This window comes from Ricinus communis, chromosome 2, assembly GCF_019578655.1.
Source record: "Ricinus communis isolate WT05 ecotype wild-type chromosome 2, ASM1957865v1, whole genome shotgun sequence".
In the NCBI taxonomy this organism is placed as follows: Eukaryota; Viridiplantae; Streptophyta; class Magnoliopsida; order Malpighiales; family Euphorbiaceae; genus Ricinus; species Ricinus communis.
The window spans coordinates 6,706,570-6,727,233 of record NC_063257.1 but is presented as its reverse complement, the minus strand read 5'-3'; the positions used below and the strand labels follow the sequence as shown (position 1 = coordinate 6,727,233).

General features: G+C 35.5%; 3 protein-coding genes across 5 annotated transcripts; all 3 read left to right on the top strand.

Annotated features, from left to right (window-relative positions):
- LOC8274117 (ribosomal RNA-processing protein 14-C) lies at nucleotides 1-1,699 on the top strand. The gene is made up of 2 exons (XM_002513758.4): nucleotides 1-155; nucleotides 417-1,699. The coding sequence occupies exon 2, from the start codon at nucleotides 428-430 to the stop codon at nucleotides 1,490-1,492; it is 1,065 nt and encodes a 354-aa protein (XP_002513804.2). The 5' UTR covers nucleotides 1-155; nucleotides 417-427; the 3' UTR covers nucleotides 1,493-1,699.
- A 4,337-nt stretch (nucleotides 1,700-6,036) lies between these two features.
- LOC8274118 (small glutamine-rich tetratricopeptide repeat-containing protein 2) lies at nucleotides 6,037-12,723 on the top strand. 3 transcript variants are annotated; one of them, XR_007214636.1, is made up of 12 exons: nucleotides 6,037-6,284; nucleotides 6,607-6,869; nucleotides 7,590-7,623; nucleotides 8,493-8,629; nucleotides 8,833-8,899; nucleotides 9,167-9,266; nucleotides 10,304-10,467; nucleotides 11,055-11,101; nucleotides 11,185-11,235; nucleotides 11,759-12,239; nucleotides 12,317-12,512; nucleotides 12,611-12,723. XR_007214636.1 is itself a non-coding variant. In XM_015716013.3 (10 exons), exons 1-10 carry the CDS (start codon nucleotides 6,212-6,214, stop codon nucleotides 12,098-12,100), a joined length of 1,278 nt encoding a protein of 425 aa, XP_015571499.1. In that variant the 5' UTR covers nucleotides 6,037-6,211; the 3' UTR covers nucleotides 12,101-12,300. The 3 variants fall into 3 exon arrangements, 1 of the variants encoding a protein (XP_015571499.1); XR_007214635.1 differs by having other exon boundaries at nucleotides 12,317-12,723; XM_015716013.3 differs by lacking the exons at nucleotides 12,317-12,512; nucleotides 12,611-12,723 and having other exon boundaries at nucleotides 11,759-12,300.
- Nucleotides 12,724-13,277: 554 nt separating this feature from the next.
- LOC8274120 (long chain acyl-CoA synthetase 9, chloroplastic) lies at nucleotides 13,278-18,280 on the top strand. Its single transcript, XM_015716012.3, has 12 exons — nucleotides 13,278-13,429; nucleotides 13,538-14,005; nucleotides 14,096-14,176; nucleotides 14,361-14,630; nucleotides 14,779-14,910; nucleotides 15,085-15,258; nucleotides 15,383-15,612; nucleotides 16,480-16,597; nucleotides 16,834-16,965; nucleotides 17,073-17,207; nucleotides 17,276-17,482; nucleotides 17,891-18,280. The coding sequence occupies exons 2-12, from the start codon at nucleotides 13,556-13,558 to the stop codon at nucleotides 18,053-18,055; spliced, it is 2,094 nt and encodes a 697-aa protein (XP_015571498.2). The 5' UTR covers nucleotides 13,278-13,429; nucleotides 13,538-13,555; the 3' UTR covers nucleotides 18,056-18,280.
- The last annotated feature ends 2,384 nt before the right edge of the window (nucleotides 18,281-20,664 follow it).

Genomic DNA, 20,664 nt, shown 5'->3' with positions numbered 1-20,664 from the left:
CTGCACTGAACCAACCTGACCAAACCCGATTTACAGTCGGACAAATTAGCATTATATTAACCGGCCCATCTATAACCCGATTTGTTTTATTTCAACCGCTTTTCTCCTTTACAAAAACTCTAGGGTTTAGATTCTGTCTTTCGCAGTTTGTCCAGGTTCGTTTTTTCTTTTTCCTCTGCTTGATTTATTTATTCGGTTGAAACTTGTTTAATTTTATTTGTATCTTTTAATAGTATTGTAACTATTGATTTGATTGAATTTCTCTTATTTGTTTGTTTATAAAGTAAGGATCTTTTTAAACACATTGGGAAATTTTGTTTTCTCTCGCTTTAAATTCTTGTGGACAAGTTACATTCAGTGGAAACTTCATTCACTTGTTTATCTTTTGATGGTTATGGTTTGCTGTGCAATTGCAGATTCTGCACAGATGAAGAAGAAGAAGCAGAATGCTGTCAGTGAGCCCAGTTGTGATACTGATGTGAAGTCTCTCATTCATGAGAACTCTGTGTTCTTTGACAAGTTGATTGAGCTTATCCCTCCTAAGTTCTATCTACCAGTTGACGATACGGATAAGAAATGGTTCCAGGGCCTTAGCAAGGATGAAAAAGCACTTGCAAAGAAAGAGTCAAGAGAAAATATTAAGAAAGCAAGGAGAGATCGTTTAGATCCAGAAAAGTCTTCCACAACTACCCTAAATTTGCTCATGCAAAACTTGGAGAAGGAAAAATCAAATAATGAGAGTGATGATGAGGAAGAAGTGGAGGTTCATCCAATAATGTCTGGTTTACAAGAAGATGGTGAAAAATCAGCAACTTATGAAGAACTGCGGCAGCGACTTCGTCGCAAAATTGAAGAGCTTCGAGGAGGCCGCAATACTGGTGGCTCAGATAAGGTAAAGAGGAAAAATGAGAAGGGAGTAATTCAGCAAAAGAAACGCAAGAGGGATTCAGAGTCTGATGATAAGAAACCTACATTGAAGGAATCAAAGGAAAATGTGGAGAAGGATGTAGCTGAGGCTGCAAAAGAACTCAAATTTAGTCACGTTAAGCTTGGGAGTGAAGAAGAACATGGAAAGAAGAAGAAGAGGAAACTTTCGAAAATGAAGGAACTTGAGAAGGCAAAACAATTAGAGGAAGCTAAGAAGGACCCAGAGAAAGGACATATTATCACGGAGAAGCATTCATGGAAAGCAGCAACCGATAGAGCTGCAGGGGTTAAGGTTCATGATAATCCAAAGCTGTTGAATCAGAGCCTAAAGAAGGAGAAGAAGAGGCAACAAAAGAACGCAGAGAAATGGAAGGAGAGACTTGAAACCCAACAAAAAATGAAAGCAGAAAAACAGCAGAAAAGATCACAAAACATAGCTGATAGAATTCATAAGAAAAAGATGAATAAAATTGCAAAGAGAGAGAAAAAGCTCTTGCGGCCAGGATTTGAAGGTCGCAAGGAAGGTTATGTCAATGAAGCTTCAAATGAAGGTGGTTCAGGCTAGAAATTTTTATTTGTAATTTCTTATTCTTAGAATAGTGTTGGCTTTTATCTTGATATTGATAGCCAAAAAGAAAAGTCATGTTTTAGTAACCCTGTTCTTCAATTCCCTACTATTTCTTTCTTTTTTGCCATTACCACCGGATACAATAGTTGTTCAAATATTGATATTTGGTTGCAATGATGAAAGCGGATGTTATTGTCAGCTTTACTGCAATGCTCTTGTTTTGGATTCTTATTATTTTCAATTCTAGACTTAATGGTGCACTGGCTTTATCTTGTTTTCTTGCTCTTGATTGTCATTCGGCTACTATCCCCTTGCTCCTTACATCATTTCTTCATCACTATGCAAGAATAGCACATTTTGGTTGTTTTACTAGATTGGTCTTGGGAACATGCATTTGTACTGATTTAGGACACGATGAGCACGCAACAATTGATGTATTTGTGAAACTTCTCATGGTTTGCTGGATATATAACTTTCATTTGGAAAAGGATTGATCTCACCTGTAGTATCATTTGTTTTCTACATAATTTTATCTGTTTGTACGTTAGGATATTTTTTGTCAGTTGTGCATATCCGCTTCCTTATCACAGATGAAAGTTTCTCTTGAGTCTGGAAGATCTTGTTCATGCATGTTCATTGTGAAGGCAATAGATGTGCTGATTATCTTGCCAATATGGGGTTCAATTACGGCTTTGGTTGTCATGTTCCTAATTGCTTCCTCAAAATGGAGTTATTGCAGCAAGACATCCTGACCTAGAAGCTATGTATTGTTTTTTTAGGCTGTTACTGTTAGCCCCCCTTTCATTCAAAAGAAAAGAAAAAGACAAGTTGCTCTCCAGTCTGAGAAGTAAATTATCTTCTGAGCTATGGTTCTAAATGCAGGTGGCCAGCTCAACTCTTTGGTTGTCAGTCCAGTGTATTAGCACGTTAGCAATTTATCTTATTCTCTCTCCCTCTTTCTTTGAAATAACCTGAATTATAGTAATGCACTGCTAAATTACATTTTATGTTGTTAGCAGATCTCATACGATTAGTGGTGAAGTTGAATTACTATGCTGAAGATAGTGAAAGCTGGGCGACTGTTAGCAATAATTCACTCATAGAGAAAGGTTAGATGATACAGCAGGAAGGTTTGCCTTGCTAGCAAGACTTGTAATATTTCTTCAATGTGTAGGAACTCAAGGGGAACGGGTTTTAGTCCAAAATTATCAGAGATTCCGATATTAAATTGTTTAATGTTCTGTTTCGTGTATAGCCTGGAAAATATGAGTTGGACATGAGACGCCAAAATAAGACCGCTTTTTCTCTCTCTTCGTGTGGCGATACTTGGACATTCTGATCTTATTATCAGGAGTCTGAAAGAAGCTGTTAATATATATTTGGGGATGGTGCCGCCAAACTGTCAAAACACTTGGCAAACAAAATAACGAACAATGAGAGAAGATTCTAATGCCATGACTTCTTTTCTTTTATCCTTGATAAATTCTGTAGGCTCATTCTCCTACTCTCAGGTGAATTGCGTTCAATACCGCAGCATCTATTAGCTTACATTTCGGATGGTCCAGACATACATATAATTAGATAAAAAATTTCATTTACTTATAGAGAAATAACATATTCAAACTTACAATAGATCGAGTTCATTTCTTTTATATTTACTTGATGGATATACCTCTAATCACACGAAAGATGAAAACTTAAAAATATTTTTCAAAGATGGTGAGAACGATTACCATCTGTATCCATCTACTATGGACCTTCCTCGCCTAGAAAATCTTAGAGTTCGGTATAATATCCCTTCTGATTTTACTTTGAAATGTTCCGAGCATTTTCTCGGAAACAACACTCCTCTAGCAAACCACATAGTGTTGTATGAAGAGCACTTAAAAGCCGGTCTTAGATTACCTCTATATCCTTTTATTAAGACTGCTATCTTATATAACAATATTTCTATAACTCAGTCTCATCCCAACTCCATATGTCTTCTAGTCGCTTTTAAGCAATTATGTAAAAATTTTGACTTTATTTTTACTCTGTACTTCTTTTCCTCCTTCTATTTAGTTGTATTTATCTTAGAGCCCAAGATGGTCACAAATCTTAGATGGTCTTGTTTTCTCCATTCATAATTGGTGAAATCAATACTTTCTTGTTTCTCATCCATCAGAGTTCACTAATATCTCAAGAAGGTGGCATGTGCTGCCGACTCGAAAGCAACCAAAATTAAACCTTAAGGAGGACCTAAGCAACCATAAAGTCTTACTGAATGTTAGAAAATGAGAGTTTCCTCTTATGGCCACTCCCCTTATAAATCAATTCTTAGCCGGTCTTGAAATGTCTGAACAATAGAGAGCTAAGCAAGGTGAGAGCTCTTCAGGTGTACCTACTCAGCCCTTTATTTTTCTGGTTGTTCCTGGCTCCATTATGTTTCTCTAATTTGATCATTTACTTCTTTTTTCTTGGCAATGATTGATTTGAAACAACTTAAGAAGATCAAACTCACTAAGGCAAGGAGGTCTGCTTCCTCATTCTCGGCTCTGCTTATTCATCCACTAGCCTCGGCTCAGCATGGGACTACTAAAGATAACACGGCTACTCCCGACTTGAGCTTGGAGCTGTCGGCGGAGGATCGGACGTTGGCAATGCGACCTCCTTCATCTTCTAGAGATCGTGGAAAGCGTCCTTGGCTGATAGATGAGGATGATTGTGGGGAGGTTGACTTTCTTACCAGTAACTGTTGTCTTGACCCTCGGCCTTTTCTGGAGAAAAAAATAGAGGGCAGGTCTTATGGTCCAAACACCTTTTTCTGAAGAGCTTGTTGGCTTGATAAACTTTAAGTATGATATTAAGGAGCTCAAGAATATGAATCCTTCAGAGTTTCATGCTCTTCAGATGTCTCTTATCCTTCAAGTAACTTTATCTCTTATCAAATGTCTTTCCTTTCTTCTTTTTTAATACATGCCCGACCTTTCAGGCTGTGACATTAGGCAATGCTCGAAAAAATTATGACAGATAACTAATTGAGCAAGCTTCTTATGATCGCGTTAAGGCGAAAAACTTTAAGCACATCCTCCAAAAACAATCTGAAGAATTTGCTGCTCGGGAGTGAAAGTTGGAAAGTGAGCTTCAAGCTGCTAATGCCCAAGCTGAAAATGCTACTACTTAGCTCAGCTTGACCATGGCCAAGAAGAGAAATGTCGATCTCTGCATTGTCGAGTTAGAGTTGGAATGCTACTACTCCAAACTTGCTGATCAAACTACAGTTAATGAGAAGTTGGAGGCTGAGAAGGATAGATTTATTCAGAGATGTCATTTCTTCTATCCTGCTACGAGGAAGCTGTTAAAAAGGCTATGGAGGCTAAATTTTCGGATGTTGATCTGTCCTTTCTGGAGGAGTTGGATATTTAGGAAATCGGCAACAAGGCTAATTTTCATCCAGTCTAATAACACTGTGAGCTCGGCATATGACTCTAGTGGGTCGATAGTTAGTGAATTCTTGAACTTGTTCATACAAGTATTGTCGGTCATCGTGTCAATATCTATATCCTGGTTGAGTTTTTCAACCTGGACAACTTCACTGTTGAAACTTTCCACAAAATCCTTCAAATTCTCATTACACCCGTAGATACACTTCTTCAAATCACCTGACCTCTAATTTGGAGGAATGCTAGTGACAAACCGAGTTTTGAATAGTTCAACAAGAGTAGCAAATTCATATATAGAGCTATTCAACAAGTTTTGATACCATTTTTGAGCACTTTCTTTCAGGATTGTAGGAAAAATCCTGCACCTCATAGGATCTAATATATTATGCAATTCCGTTTTAATATTGAAATTTTTAAGATGGCCTAGTGGATCTTCTAAACCATCATAAGAATTCAAAGGCGGCAACCTTAACTTCTTAATTTTCTATAGACGGTGCCAATTTATAACTCAATGAGCTGAGACGAGCTATCAATAAGAATCTTCAAAGACTGACCTTAATCTCTAGAGTAACGGACGGGGTTGTTCGACTACTCATTCCGATGATAAAGTAATTTGTGTAAGGGTGACTAAAGTGTTCAAGTGTGTAAGATTGTTTGATACTGTAAGTGTGATATACTCATTCTTTATATAGACGTTGAAGGTCTTCTAGCCTATATTGGAGAGAACTCCACATTTGTAGATCGTCTTAATTGTATTAGAATTTGTACTCTTACTTTTCTTCAGATTCAGGTCAAATTGGACTCTATGACTAGTGCACAAGTAAATTTTTGCCACAAATATATATATATATATATTGCATAAGTAAACCCTTTGCATGGATGTAAATATTAGAAAAGTATGCTAGATCATTTCTAAATTACCTTACTCTTGCTTGATTTCATTTGCCAAGTGTTGCTGTAAGTTTACTAATATCAATTATCCCAATAAGAATATAATGGTAGTTTGAGATTCAAGTGGTGAACTGTTGTATATAGTATAAAAGATTTTAAGTGAAAATGACTCCTTGCACTTATTGGCATAGACATGCACTCCAGAGTATCCGAACATACAAGCTGTATAGAATTCCAATCTTGGTTAGGTGCAGTTCCAATCCTGCAACCAAACACTTAGTCATCCGGAAATTTAACTCTTTTTAAAAAAAAGAAAAAACAAAAACATTTTTCTCGTCAAGCGGCTCTCTCTTCTCGGACATAGGAGACTTTCAATCTCTCTAACGAACGGACAAACAAACAAATGGCTAACCTGAAAACTGATTCTCCTCTTTCCCGTCGTATTGTTCGCGCCTTCTTCGACTTCCTAGACTCTGGTTATTCCTCTCTCTCTCACGTAATATGTTGATACCCGTATGATCACTTCATACCTTGATAATTTCTGGCAGTAGTGTTGATAGTCAAGCTTTTCGGCTTTATCATTTGCTGATTGTAATATAAGCTTTTTTTTTCCTGAATTATCAAGAATGCATTTACTTAATTTTGGAATGTGCATATCTAGACTTCAGGCTTACTTTGAATAGCCTATATTTTTAGGGTTTTCTTTATTTTCGTGGCGTATAGTCCTTTATTTACTGATTTATTAGTGGTTTTCTGGTAAACTGCTTCACATTCTGATGGTAATTTTTTCTGTTTTAGTTCAACCTGCACCTGGTGTTGATCTTGAAGGACTAGATGTTGCTAGGGAATGTTTGAATGAGGTCTTTAAAATTGATTCAACAGCCGCCGATGATTCGATAAAACCTGGTTTGTTGATCGACTTATTTCGTTCACTCGACGGAAATGCAGATCAAAAGATTAATTCAGATTTGAGTCGTGGACCTACTCCAGTTAATTCTCCTAATTTATCCCATGCCCAGAATGTTGGTGATGTTAATCTTTCACTGGAATCTCACAAGCAGGTTCTGCTTTTCCTACATGTTTCTTTTATTTGCATAACATACTTCACCATCTTCATTTTCGTCATCATACTTTACAATATATTCCTATGTATGTTTAAGCATATTCTGCTTTTTTAGTCTGTATAACTGGTGGTTCTTGTGTACATATGCAATGTGTTTGTGTTGCTCTGGCATGCATTTCTTTGGCATTAGTGAGAGCTTATTTGAATCCTTGCGAAAGTATAATTGCATGTGTGAAGATGAGGGTCTTGATTACTTATGGTACTGATAAATGGACACATAAATTCTGGAAATGAATATCTGAAACTTAACTTCCGTTCACTTATATGGCATACTATCTTTTCCAAGTGATCTGCTCCCATGTCTCCTTCCTAATAGGTAAACCTTTATCTATCTAACATAGCATAAGCCCGGTGTTTTCTAAAAGTGATCATCGTAGCCTCAAGTCCTCAATGGCTACTTTTCTCTTTGTGAATTAGTAATGCCTTCATGAAGGTAAGATTATTAATGGATGAAATAGAAAAAATGGAGATAATTCATGCTATGTTGCAGAGAGAATGATGCTCCTTTTGTATTTATTTGTTGGGCCACGCAGTTAATTTTTTTTTTTTTCTTTCTATGATGCGTCTTCTTTGTGTGCTTTTTTATTGCATAATGCATATTGCTTATGCATGCTTTTACTAACTTGCATTCATAACCATTTTATATCATTTTGAGCAGGGTGATGATTGGATGGGACCATCTTATACAATGGGTAGGCTAGCACTTTTTCCTCTCTTGGCACCTGAAGTAATTATATATTGATTCTTGTTTATTGTGTGTGTTTGTTGTATTGATTCAATTTTCACACACCAGATAAATAGTTTGTGTAACAAGGCATCAAATAATACAGATGGCTATCTATGGACATGAAGTATTAAGTGGCATGTTGATTGCCTATTTCTTTTAGCCAGACTGTTATCAATGTTTATCTATTGATGATTTTAGAAAATATGCTTAAAATGGGATTTCCAGAGCACTCAGTATTAAAATGTGAAAAGAAGAAAGTTAGGATGCTCTTTTTTATAGAAATATCTTCACATCAGGATAGTTTTAAATTCCTTGTTTCTACTTTTGTTTTCTTTCTTTGCTGGAAATTCTTCATGTGAACATGCTATAAAATTGGCTTGCATGCATTACACCTTTTAGCTTTTCAATAAACTCCTATGTCAGATTAGTTTGACATTATGGTATATCGTCTGACATAGAAGAATTAGTTACACATTTTTTATATTTTGCACATTTGATGGTCCTAGTGACTATGTTTTGATGACTTCAAATTTTGTTTTCATTTGAAGTATTATAGTGTGGTTAATTTCTTACTTTAGATACCATGGACTGAAAATTGTCAAAAGTTTAAAACTTTGGAATTAGCATGGTGAATGGCAATGTTATTGCCTGCTCTTAGGCGTTTTGTTTAAAACCTAATTGCTTAAGAAGTTTAAGCTTTTGTGTGCATTTCTTTCCCCTTTGCTTTAGGGTTGAATTTGAGTTTTCGATTGATATCTTGACAGTTTAAACCTTTTTGGTTGTTTATAAAGTTTTTTATCTATTTAACATTAATTGATTTAATGTATTTGACAGGGGAATCCAAAGATGAACTCTTTGGACAATTTTGTGCTGCCCTTGAGAAAATTCACTTTTTTAAGACAACTCCTGATGGAAATGATGATCCTGTCCAACTGGATAAAGCAACACGCTTATTTCATGATGCTCTAAATGTAATTTAGATTTGTCGCTGCCCATATATACTAGGTGCATTAAAAAGATAATTATCAGTTTTTTATTAACTTTTTTGTACCATAAGACATGTCTGTATGTTTGGTTTAGTACAAAGTTTGATGTGTAGGGAATATATATGCTAACTGTCCTTGCTGTATTTCATTGCAAAGATTGATTAAAATAAATGATATTACCGTATCAGGCAATGGAAAAAGCTGGATGCCAATCATTTAACCGGAACAGCCTGGCAGAGACATTAAAGTCACAAGGTGCATTTCAGTATGTCCGCCGCTATGCATTGAAATGCTTTTGATTTATAAATCTCTCTAAGCTAGATTATAGCTATGGATATGCAATCTTTAAATTTTTCTAGATTTTGTCTGTCTTGCTGAGTGAGTTATAGCACACCAAGGAGATGAGATGGTTGCTTTTTCATGCATTGATACAGTTTATCATTGCACAAGTTTGATTGGACCATTTTAATTTATTCTGAATTTTAGGCTGATTATGTTATGTCATTTTGTCTTTGCTTTCAGGTAACCAGGCAATGCAGTCAAAGACATACCCTGATGCAATTGAATTGTATTCTTGTGCCATTTCTCTTTGTGAAAATAATGCTGTTTACTATTGTAACAGGTGCACTTCAAATCAATTATTTAAATATACTCGCACTATGTGAATCTCTTACCTCAACTTCTGTAAGTAAGAAGTATTTGGCAGGTGTACTTTCATACTTCAGCAGAATTTTAGAGTCACAACATCTATCTAATTGCTTCTGTTTTGCTTATTTGAATCTAGTTTTCGTTTCATGCTTTTATCTTTTATTTTATGTATTATGTGACTGTTCACTTTACTCTTCTTTGTCTTGGATGCCACTCTGCAGAGTGTTAATAAACTTGTATATCTCCTCAAGTCGGATCTTTACTTGTTCACTTTTATGCATCTTGGACCATCTTTTACCATTGGTATATTGTCTTCAAAGAACATATTTTGGTTTACTTCTTCTCTCTTGACATTTATGTGAGGGAGTTTTCAATGGTGAATTTGAGCTCTGTTGCTTGCTCTTAAAGATTCCAGCCTTAATCATTAAACTAGTTTGTCAAGAATGAGCAACACAATAGACATTGAGGACATTTATCAAATCATCAAGGATAAAAGTTTTTTTTGCCCTTCTTAAAGATATTGGACATTTGCTCAATGACATTGGGAACATTTTATTTTTATTGCTTTATTGGACTAGTTGTGTTTAAATAAAATATGTGATCTATGTTGTTGAAAATAAAACCCGCAATCATTCATTCAGCAGCCATGTGTAGACAAAACATAGATATTTTATCTGCAGTGGCGTAGCAGCCACCTGGCGGTGAGTAGGGTTAATTGACTTCAATCAACTTCCAAAAATAATAATAAATATTGCTTGTAAGTTGTTTATACTTGACCCACTTATAATTTACTTTGACCCCACCTGAATATTTAATTTAATAGCTCATATTTATTGTTTACTCCACTGACCTAAGATTCTGGCTGTCTACTGCAATGTCGAAGTATATGCTTGCAACCTCCGTTTTGTAAAAACCATCCATTCATTCTTTGACTGGGATGTGACTGGGGAATTTTATATTGTTTATGGCAATTCAAATTTTGAGTTGATTAGCATGATGTATCCATTACAGGGCAGCTGCGTATACTCAGATCCACAAGTATACTGAAGCAATCAGAGATTGTCTTAAATCCATCGAAATTGACCCACATTACAGTAAGGCATACAGTCGTCTTGGACTAGCATATTATGCTCAAGGGAACTACAGGGATGCTATTGATAAAGGATTTAGGAAAGGTTAGTGTAGCATTGATTCTTTAACATGCTTTAGTTTTGCTCATATAATGCAATATAGATGGATCCTAGTGCATAGCTTCACTCTAGTTCTTTATTTTACATTCTGCAAGTTATTTTTGTTTAGGTTATCATTGGATTTTATGTACGTATATAAATTTTATTTATTCCTTAGTTCTTACTCTCTTAACGTTGAGCGTAACCGTTATGCTCTGAACATAGTTAACCAGATTTCTAATGGCTGAATTTTCTTTTCCATGTATGATCGGTAGTGGTGCTTCACCTGAGATTCTTAAATCTGTTAATATTTGTGTCCATATTATTTTCTATAGTAATTGACATTCTTCAACCCAAAAGAAAGTTAATTGAATATATGAGTATTCTCTTGCAATTTTGGATGGATTTTATTTGAATTCATGATAGCAAAATGGCGGGCTTGCGAGCCATTATGGTATAGTTTCTTTTTGGAATCTAATCATGCTTTATTTTTGGAATATGATGCAATGATATTAAGGTATGTTGTTGAATGTGTGACACTATCATGCAAATACCAGTAAAAAATCTGATATCTCATTTTCTATTCTCTTCAGCATTAGAACTGGATCCCCACAATGAATCGGTCAAAGAAAATATTCGGGTTTGATTCCTCTGTCTTTTCTTTATTTTCTACCTCCTCTTATTCTTTGATAATCAATGTCAATTATTATCCTTAAAACACAGGTAGCTGAGCAAAAATTGAAAGAAGAGCAGCAATGGACTGGAAGGGATCAGGTTATATCTACTTTTATTCTTTCTGCCCATTTGAAAATTGACTTTTAGGTCATCATAACTGAAATACAGTTTTCTAAAAATTAAATAGATTCTTAAGACTAACTTACATCAGTAGCATACTCAAACTTTTTACACTTATGTGCTAAAGAAGAACATGAAAGCAATCAAAGCATGGATTTTGTTGTGGAAAATCTTCACTAGTTGCTTCCGGTTGAAAGTTGAAACCCCAGAACTTATCTACTTACATTTCCTTTCTGATTTTTTTCTTTCATTATTGAACTCGGTTATTTTCGGTTTCTTCTCGAGTTTTGACTACTATTAGCATAAAGGCTCTCGCTGAGCGCCCATAGAAGGCCTGAAAGGTTTTCTTATTCTTCTTATATTCAATTCAGTTGTCATAAGTTCAGGTATTCATGTGCCCCATTTTTGAAGTCTAAATTTACCGTCTGTAATCCTATTTTGCATTCTTTTGCTTTTTTATTTATTTATTTTAGGAAATCATTGTTTATCCTACTATGTGCAGATGAATTTCTCTGGTCAAGAACCTAATAACGAGTTTACATCCATGCCATTCAACATGAATGGCATTCCAGTTGATTTTGCAAACATGTTCCGCAACATGGCTGCTCAATTCACGGGAGAGCACCCTCAAGAGAGACAAGGGGAAGATAGGAACGTTAATGGATCTGAAGACCCAGAAGTAAGACTAGGTGGGAATATCAACTTGAATCTTGGAGAAAATGTGCCTGAGGAACTAAGAGGAGCTTTGAGATCAATGATGGGCATGTTTTCCGGGGCAGCAACCCATGGAAATCCACAACCTCAAGATACAAACACAACCGATGGGAGATCACCCCCGAACTAAACATTTACAGCAAAGCTTGTATCATTATCTTGTTTTTCCTCGTGGTAATTGTTTTTAATATGTTCTGAGCTGTCATAGGTAATTTGCCACGTGTTGAGAGAAGAGAAGAGAAGAGAAGAGAAGAGAGTAGAAAATAAAGGTTTGTTATTTAAGTTTGTGGATTGTTTAAATAAAATATGGAATGCAATTTGCAAATGATACGATGGTTGCTAGCAGGCACTTTTCGGCTCTTTGGGCCACAACCAAATGGATCTGTGCAGGGCGGGCCTATTCATACAGCTACTGGAATACGTCAGAATCATTATAGCAGTAAGATTTTCTAGTGCGTCATCATGTATAATGTTGCAGAGGAGATGGACAACAAAGCATGTGGAAAAGTCTGCTTACGCTTATCAGATGCTGACTTCATCTGGTAAATACCACCATAATAATAATAATAATAATAATAAAATAATTTGTTTATGAAAAATAAGCTGTAAATCTTATCCCTACATTTGACTAAATTTACAGAACATTATAAATTTGGAGAAGGATGATGATCAAGTTTTGAAGCTATTATTATGGCCTCTCTTGATTTTTCCTTCTGAGATACGACATGATGATTTATTTTTTGACAAAGTAAATTATATTTTATTGATAATAGTATTAATAATAAAATAAATTATGTTTTACTGATAGCTACTGCGAATAAGAAAAAACGGTTGATCTCGTCTTACCATGGAAAAAGGAAAGAACACAGTTATGAGGTAGTCCTAATTCTGGGTTAGGTGAAGCAAAATTTCTGACTTTTTAGCAAAACATGACATCCGTATGATGTAATTCTTTTTTTACGCTTTCTTTTTCTTCGTTACTTTTACTAATTTCTTTTGGGATTTTCCCAAAACATGGCCTTTAACAGTCGACTTTTTCAGCCTTTCAAACCAAAAAAATACATGAGAAAAATAATATACAGCAAAAAATACACTTCCCGTCGCTGGTCCGACAATAAAAAAAAAATTTGACGGTTACGATTCTTGCAAGCTACTATTTTCTTTTGATCTCGACCGCATTCACCGCATGATCAATTTCCATCACTTGATTCTACGGCTCAGATATAATAACTACCCCTGAACTCATACTGACAGATGTATGGTTCTGAAAGTAGCCAATTGTATTTTTTCTACACAAAAAAACAAAGGCAAAATTACCCAAAAAAAAGAGTTACAGAAAGAAAGGCTTCAATCAAAGCTCCTGAAACTCCAACTTCTACAACTCTCGACTTCTCCGCCTCCTCAACTCTTATACGTCATCGATTAAATCCTCAATATTAAGCTTACTCTTCTTTTCAAGGTAAATATAATTACATTCTTGAATTTGTTCTTGTTCTGGCATGCATTTGATATCCTAGAATTCTAACTTAACAATTGAATCTCTCTTTGCTTTCGTTGTGGATTTCAGATTGGGTCCGATTGAAAGATGAGTGCGTATATAGTTGGAGTTCTTGTTCCTCTTGTAGTCACTCTCCTGTTTCGCAACTCGAAACACAATGCTAAAAAACGTGGAGTTCCAATTGATGTTGGTGGCGAGCCTGGTTATGCGATAAGGAATGCTGGGTTTTCTACACCTTTAGAAACAGCATGGGAAGGTGTCATTACTATTGCTCAGCTTTTTGAGTATGCTTGTAATAAGCATAGTGATAAATTCTTGCTTGGAACAAGGCAATTGATCTCTAAAGAAACTGAAGTTAGTGGAGATGGAAGGTCTTTTGAGAAACTGCATTTAGGAGAGTATGAATGGTTGACTTATGCCCAAGTGTTTGATAAAGTTTCAAACTTTGCTTCTGGGTTAACATCAATTGGCCATCTAAGGAATGAACGCGTTGCGATTTTTGCTGATACTAGAGCTGAATGGTTTATTGCATTGCAGGTTGACTTGATGTTTCTTTTATTGTTTTGATTGGCTAAAATCCTGTTTATGGATAAAACAGTTTGATTGATGGGTTTTTCTTTGTATCAGGGTTGCTTTAGGAGGAATGTTACTGTGGTTACTATATATTCATCTTTGGGAGAAGAGGCTCTTTGTCACTCATTAAATGAAGTACGAATTTGCATTTATTTGTAAACTTTTCTCAACCAACTCTTGATGTTTGCTATTATGTACTTTATTCAAGTACGAATCATCATTTGTTAAATTCAGATCTTCTTTAGGGATGTTTAGACATCTACTTTGCTTATATTTTACCTTATTGTTTGATGTTAATGTTACGTGTTTTCCTCGTCAGACTGAGGTTTCAACTGTCATTTGTGGGAAAAACGAACTGAAGAAACTTGCAGACATCAGCGAACAACTTGACACAGTTAAACGTGTGATTTGTATGGATGATGAAATTCCATCTAGTGCATCATCATTAGAGCAGAGCGGTCGCTGGACAATCATCTCACTTTCTAATGTGGAGAAACTTGGCCAAGAAAAGCCCATTGATGCTGATTTACCTCTACCAAATGACATTGCAGTGATAATGTACACAAGTGGGAGTACTGGGTTGCCTAAGGTTTGGAGCATGCTTTTATATGTTATATAACTACAAGCTTGAAACTTTTCCTGTGCTTTCAACCTTTCTATTTCAAAATATTTGGAAATTTGACGCTATATTTGAATATACATAGCACTTAACCACTCCCTTTATGTCAATTGGACAGGGTGTGATGATGACACATGCTAATGTCCTAGCCGTAGTTTCTTCAGTCAGGAAAATTGTTCCTGGCCTTGAGAGCAAGGATGTTTATCTAGCATATCTACCATTGGCTCATATACTTGAATTAGCTGCTGAGGTATAAACCTTTTGTATATTAATGTGCACTACCACTTTAGCTTTATCTCTGTCTCTTTCCTAGCACATTAGAATGCAAGCTTGCACATTGAGATGAATGCAGGAACACACTCACGTCTACCTATATATGATTCCTTTCAGCATGTTGTGACATATTTCACTATTCATGTTACAGAACATAGTAGCGGGTGTTGGAAGCGCTATAGGATATGGAACCCCTTTGACACTTACAGATACATCAAACAAGATCAAAAGGGGAACAAAGGGGGATGCCACTGTCTTGAGGCCGACTGTGATGGCAGCTGTCCCAGCAATACTTGATCGTGTTCGAGATGGTGTGCGCAAGAAGGTTAGATATGCCTGTGCATGCATGTGAGTGGAAACACATACATGCATGGATGCATCTGTTTTTGGGTGACACCTTTTCTCTGATAGGTTGGTTGGTTCATTGTTAAACTTTCTTAACACTTCAGGTGGATGCGAAGGGTGGCCTAAGTAAGAAACTGTTTGACTTGGCATATGCCCGTCGACTGTCTGCAGTGAATGGTAGCTGGTTTGGAGCTTGGGGTCTGGAATTGGTTCTTTGGAACTTCCTTGTGTTTAGAAAGGTTCGGGCAGTTCTGGGAGGTCGGGTTCGCTTTTTGCTCTCCGGAGGTGCTCCACTTTCTGCTGATACTCAAAGATTTATCAACATTTGCCTTGGGTTAGTATGATTTTAGCAAATTCTTGCTATTGTTTACATATAATGGATGATTAGCCATTGATCTTGTGGCAGTATCTTCCTAATATCTGAAATTTTTTCTTATCATCCATGATTATCATTTAAGGTGAAAAAAACTGAAGGAAAATAAAGATGCAGTAGAATTGTAAACCAATGCTAAACTATAAACGCATGATAGCTTATAAAATTTGTGATTCTGTCAAACTCTTACCAGGATATCCCTTGAGATTGCCTTTCTTTCCAAATTGGTCTTGCTATATATACGCTTCTCATCTGCATGCATGTTTGTATGTGTTTTTTTTAAGCATACAATACTAAAGAATGGACATAAAATTTCATTAGTTGTTTCATTCATCATCTTTTGCATCATGATATGTGTCAACTTAGATCTTGAGCCCTCAAGTTAACTATTTTCAATCCTTTTTTACGAGTTAAACAAAAAAGGTTACCTTCTTAGATTGAGGGGCATTTATATTAATGCTGAACCTCCATCGCCAGATTGTTCTGATGTCTATTATCAGCCTATACAACTGAAACCTAAAATTGTAAAGATGGGGAAGTATAAAGGAGCTGAAAGTATGGGTTCTAAATGTGATGAAATCAAGCTAAAGGAATGTCATAGAGAAATTGATGCATGCTTTTAATTTAGGAAACACTAAATAATAATGCTCTTAAGATGCTAAATGTATTCGTGTGCACATGGGCAGAAGAGACTGTTTCTGGTTATGATTAAAGAAATAAAATTAAATTGCCCTATGTTTATATGGTTTTTCCTTGCTTGTCTTTCAATTTCTTTTGGTTTGGTGCTTCAATTTTTCTCTCTGAGCAGCGGTGAACATTTTTGTACAGGGCTCCAATCGGCCAAGGCTATGGTCTTACTGAAACTTGTGCTGGCGGGACATTTTCTGAGTTTGATGATTCATCAGTTGGTCGAGTTGGAAATCCACTTCCTTGCACATATATTAAGGTGGGAAACAATTAAAATTAGTGAGCTCTGTCTTTGACTTGACAATTATACCACCCCATCCATTGACTGCGATATAGAAATACTATTTCTCTTGATGAAGTCTTGTCTCATTATGTTGACAGTGAGATTTTCCCCATATTGAGCCATGCTTTTGTTTTGATGATATCAGATCATGGTTGCACGATCAGGAGATGAATTATAGATTTAATAATGTTACTATATGTTTTTGTTCTCAGTTAATTGATTGGCCTGAAGGTGGATATTTAATTAGTGATTCACCAATGCCTCGCGGAGAAATAGTTATTGGTGGTCCTAGTGTCACTGTTGGCTATTTCAAGAATGAAGAGAAAACAAGGGAAGTATATAAGGTAAGAAGTTCAGATGTCACAGCAACTTTTCTTTTATGGAGCCTCTGCCAACAATATTTACTAGCTATGGGTGTCAATAATGTCCTCTTTTTTTTTAATGTGAAAAGGTGGATGAGAGAGGAATGAGGTGGTTCTACACAGGTGACATTGGGCGGTTTCATGCAGATGGTTGCCTTGAGATAATTGACCGAAAAAAGGACATAGTCAAGCTTCAGCATGGAGAATATGTCTCTTTAGGAAAGGTATGAAGGTAAAATGCAAGTTTTCCAATCTCTGGGGAATTTCCTTGGAACTAATGTTTTCCGCACAGGTTGAGGCTGCTCTCAGTGTGTGCCCCTATGTTGACAACATGATGCTTCATGCCGATCCATTTCATATGTACTGTGTGGCCCTTGTGGTGGCTGCGCAACCTGCACTTGAAGAATGGGCTTCAAAACAGGGAATTGCCTATGCTAATTTTGCAGAACTCTGTGAGAAAAATGAAACAAAAAAGGAAGTACAAGCATCACTTCTCAAGGTATGCTTTCCCAATCATAATTTGAGTGGAGTAGAATGCTGGACTGAAATAGGGTTCCTGCATTTTACATATTAAGTATTTCTTTCATTATGCACGACTTCTTGAAACCATTTCTTAAAAAAACCTATACACACAAATAATGTACTTATGAGATGAGATAATCCTGCATGTCTGGATGAAACTGCATATATCAAAAGCATTTACACTGTAACCCTCCTTGGGAATTTTTTGGATTCCATAGTCTGAAGGCACTTGGCCCTGTCAAATGGAGACTGCCAGCCCTGCGTCATGTCCTTCTCTAAGTAACAACAGAAAGAAAATCCTCGTTTAGTTGTGTTTTTTTTACGTTGTAACTGGATCAATGTTTCTGTTTCTAGTAACTTATCCTTCATTTTTCATTGTTTCCAGGATGCTAAGAAAGCACGGCTGGAGAAGTTTGAGATACCAGCAAAGATCAAACTGCTGTCTGATCCATGGACTCCTGAATCCGGTCTTGTCACGGCAGCTCTCAAGCTCAAGAGAGAGGCCGTTAGGAAGGCTTTCTCTTATGAGCTCTCCAAGTTATATCAATAAGTCCTAACAGAATATATTTTTGTTGTGATTGTGCAGAATTTCTAGGACAAGTGGCTCCATTTCGTTTTTCCTCCTACTTCTCTCTTTTTTGTTTAGTTTGTTCTTATATTCCTCTCGTCTCTTGTACCACAAATTTTGCAGTGTTAATTACAGAACAAGATATGTACTTCTTTCTCTGTGTATATCCAGGTCTTATCGTTGAATAAAGACTCAAATATCAGGTAATGGGGATGATGGTTTTAACCCTCTCCAGTCGCTTTGCGACTGGTTCCTTGGTAATGTACCAATTCAAGTCATCAGACATCCACTATAAAATTGAAATAAGTGAATAGAGGGACCAAACTTGCATTGAAAATAATGGTCCACAAATATGGCAAGGCAAGAGTTGTTCTTTATTCTCAACTGAAGTTTTCTGCTTTATAGGATGCCCTTCTCATGTACTCTTTCTGTTCATGTTTATGAATTCTATTTCAAACGACGTACAAATTATTGTTCTTCAATAAAATATTAGACTGGCAGATTGGCCATACAATGAGATGCAAAAATAAATTAAACCCTCGATCGAACAATAAATATTCTGGTATATATGGATAATCATCTATCTATCCGGACCAAGGTTGACTATGGCAGCAGTCTCCTTGGAATATCTCGAATTACATCATTGAAAATGTTGCTTGACTAATTCTCACAAGGACAGATATCTATCCTAGTAGCTAGAAAGCAAGGCAGAGGGTTTGGAATTTGTCTTTAATGTGACAGCAGAGGAAAGACCAAACTACTTGAAAAAAATCTCACATTCCACTCTTAGGTTGCAGTTTATGCTGGGAACCCAACTCAACTATTAACTTGCATGCTTCTTTTCTTTCAAATAAGATTGACTCTCTTTTTTCATCTACAACTTTTCAAATTCAATTAATGCTTGTTTGAATCACCAATCAAGCTTAACACATTTTCAACCGTAGGCATTGTCCATTGCAATATTTTTCTAAACATAATGTAAATTATTTGCCTTTACCAGAAGCTGAGTTCTAAATTGTTTCTAATAAATGTCCATAATTTTGCCGTATAGAAATAGCATTAATATAAAAATTATAAACTATTTCTCTAATTAAATGAAAATTGTAATTCTAAAAGGGCATATTAATTATATTTTTGTTATTAGTTTATAAATATAATCAATAATATTAATTAACAATATTAAAAAAAACTTAAAATATTAAAACCTTTTAGAAAAGATTCCTAAAATATTAGCTCTGGTCTTAATATTGTTATTTATGCTATTTGTTAAACTTATATTATATTTATTTAATTTAATATTAAATGACTTTTTGTATAAAAATCAGATTGATACTAATAATTAAAATAATAATAATAACTTACACAACAGTTTGTTTGTACAAACAAGACGTTTATGATAATATCTCTATTATAGTCTAATTACACATAATTACAAAATGAACAAATTTTCATGTTCGGGCCAGCAACCCATAAGAGCAGTCTATAGCCTAAAAATCTAAATTATTTCATTTCATTTGCAAGCCATCATAGAAATCTAAAGGGCGGAAGAAGTTAAAAAGATACCATATTTGTAATCATATTTAGTAAAAGGAGAATAGAGACCTTAAAGTGTGGGAACTATTTGTTGGCAAAGAAAAGGGCTAAGTTTGGGGCAAGTCTAGTAAAATAGGGTGGTGTGGTGGTGCCACGATGAGACCCACAATCAAACCCTTTGGTACATTGATGGGAACTTGACTGGAAGCCAACCAATATGGAAACAGCCCTCCCTTCTCCCCATGTGACCATTAGTTTGCTTGTTTCCATCACTTTTAATATCCCTTTTAGGATGTTTTATTATTGACACTATTCCAAAGGCTTTTCTTTCTTTCTTTCTTTCTTTCTTCTTCTTCTTCTTCTTTTGTTGTTAATAATATTAGATTCTCAACTCTTCTCTCTTTTCTACATATCACACAAAATCTGTTTCCACAACAGTGTGCCTGTTGTTGTGGCATCCTTTTTGTGCAGCATGGAATTGGAAAAGGGTAAAAGAGGAAAGAAAAGAAAGAGAGAAACAAAAGCTAAAGAAAGTGGAGATGAAAGGGAACTTTTTTAAATATATTTCTTATTAGTTTATTCTCTAAGGTATAATTTTCTAAGTCAAGAGAACTGGAAATATGCTTCCACTATTAATTTACTAAACGAAAAATTTAGTACTAATTAAGTTTGTTAATTAATGTATTCTTAAATAAATTATTATTTTTAACGAAGATTATTGCTTTTCATATATACTTTTTTTTTTTTTTTTGCTTTTTATATTTAGAAATTAAAGATACCTAAATAATCTTAACATAATATAAAGCCCCACTTTTATAAGCTTGAAGTCACTGTTACCTGACAATTCTTTTCATTCTTCCTCACATGCTTTGGACTACCCAAACTTTCTCAAAAGAAATATAAAAGAAGGCCTCACAAATAAAATAAGGGCAAGAAAAGTTAACATGGTAAGTTCTAACTTCTAAGAAATCAGTTTCAATCAATGAAATTTAGAACTTTTTGTAGTTCCAAAATCAAGTGGGAGCTGCAAATTTTGACCTAGCCTTAGACCCATTCCA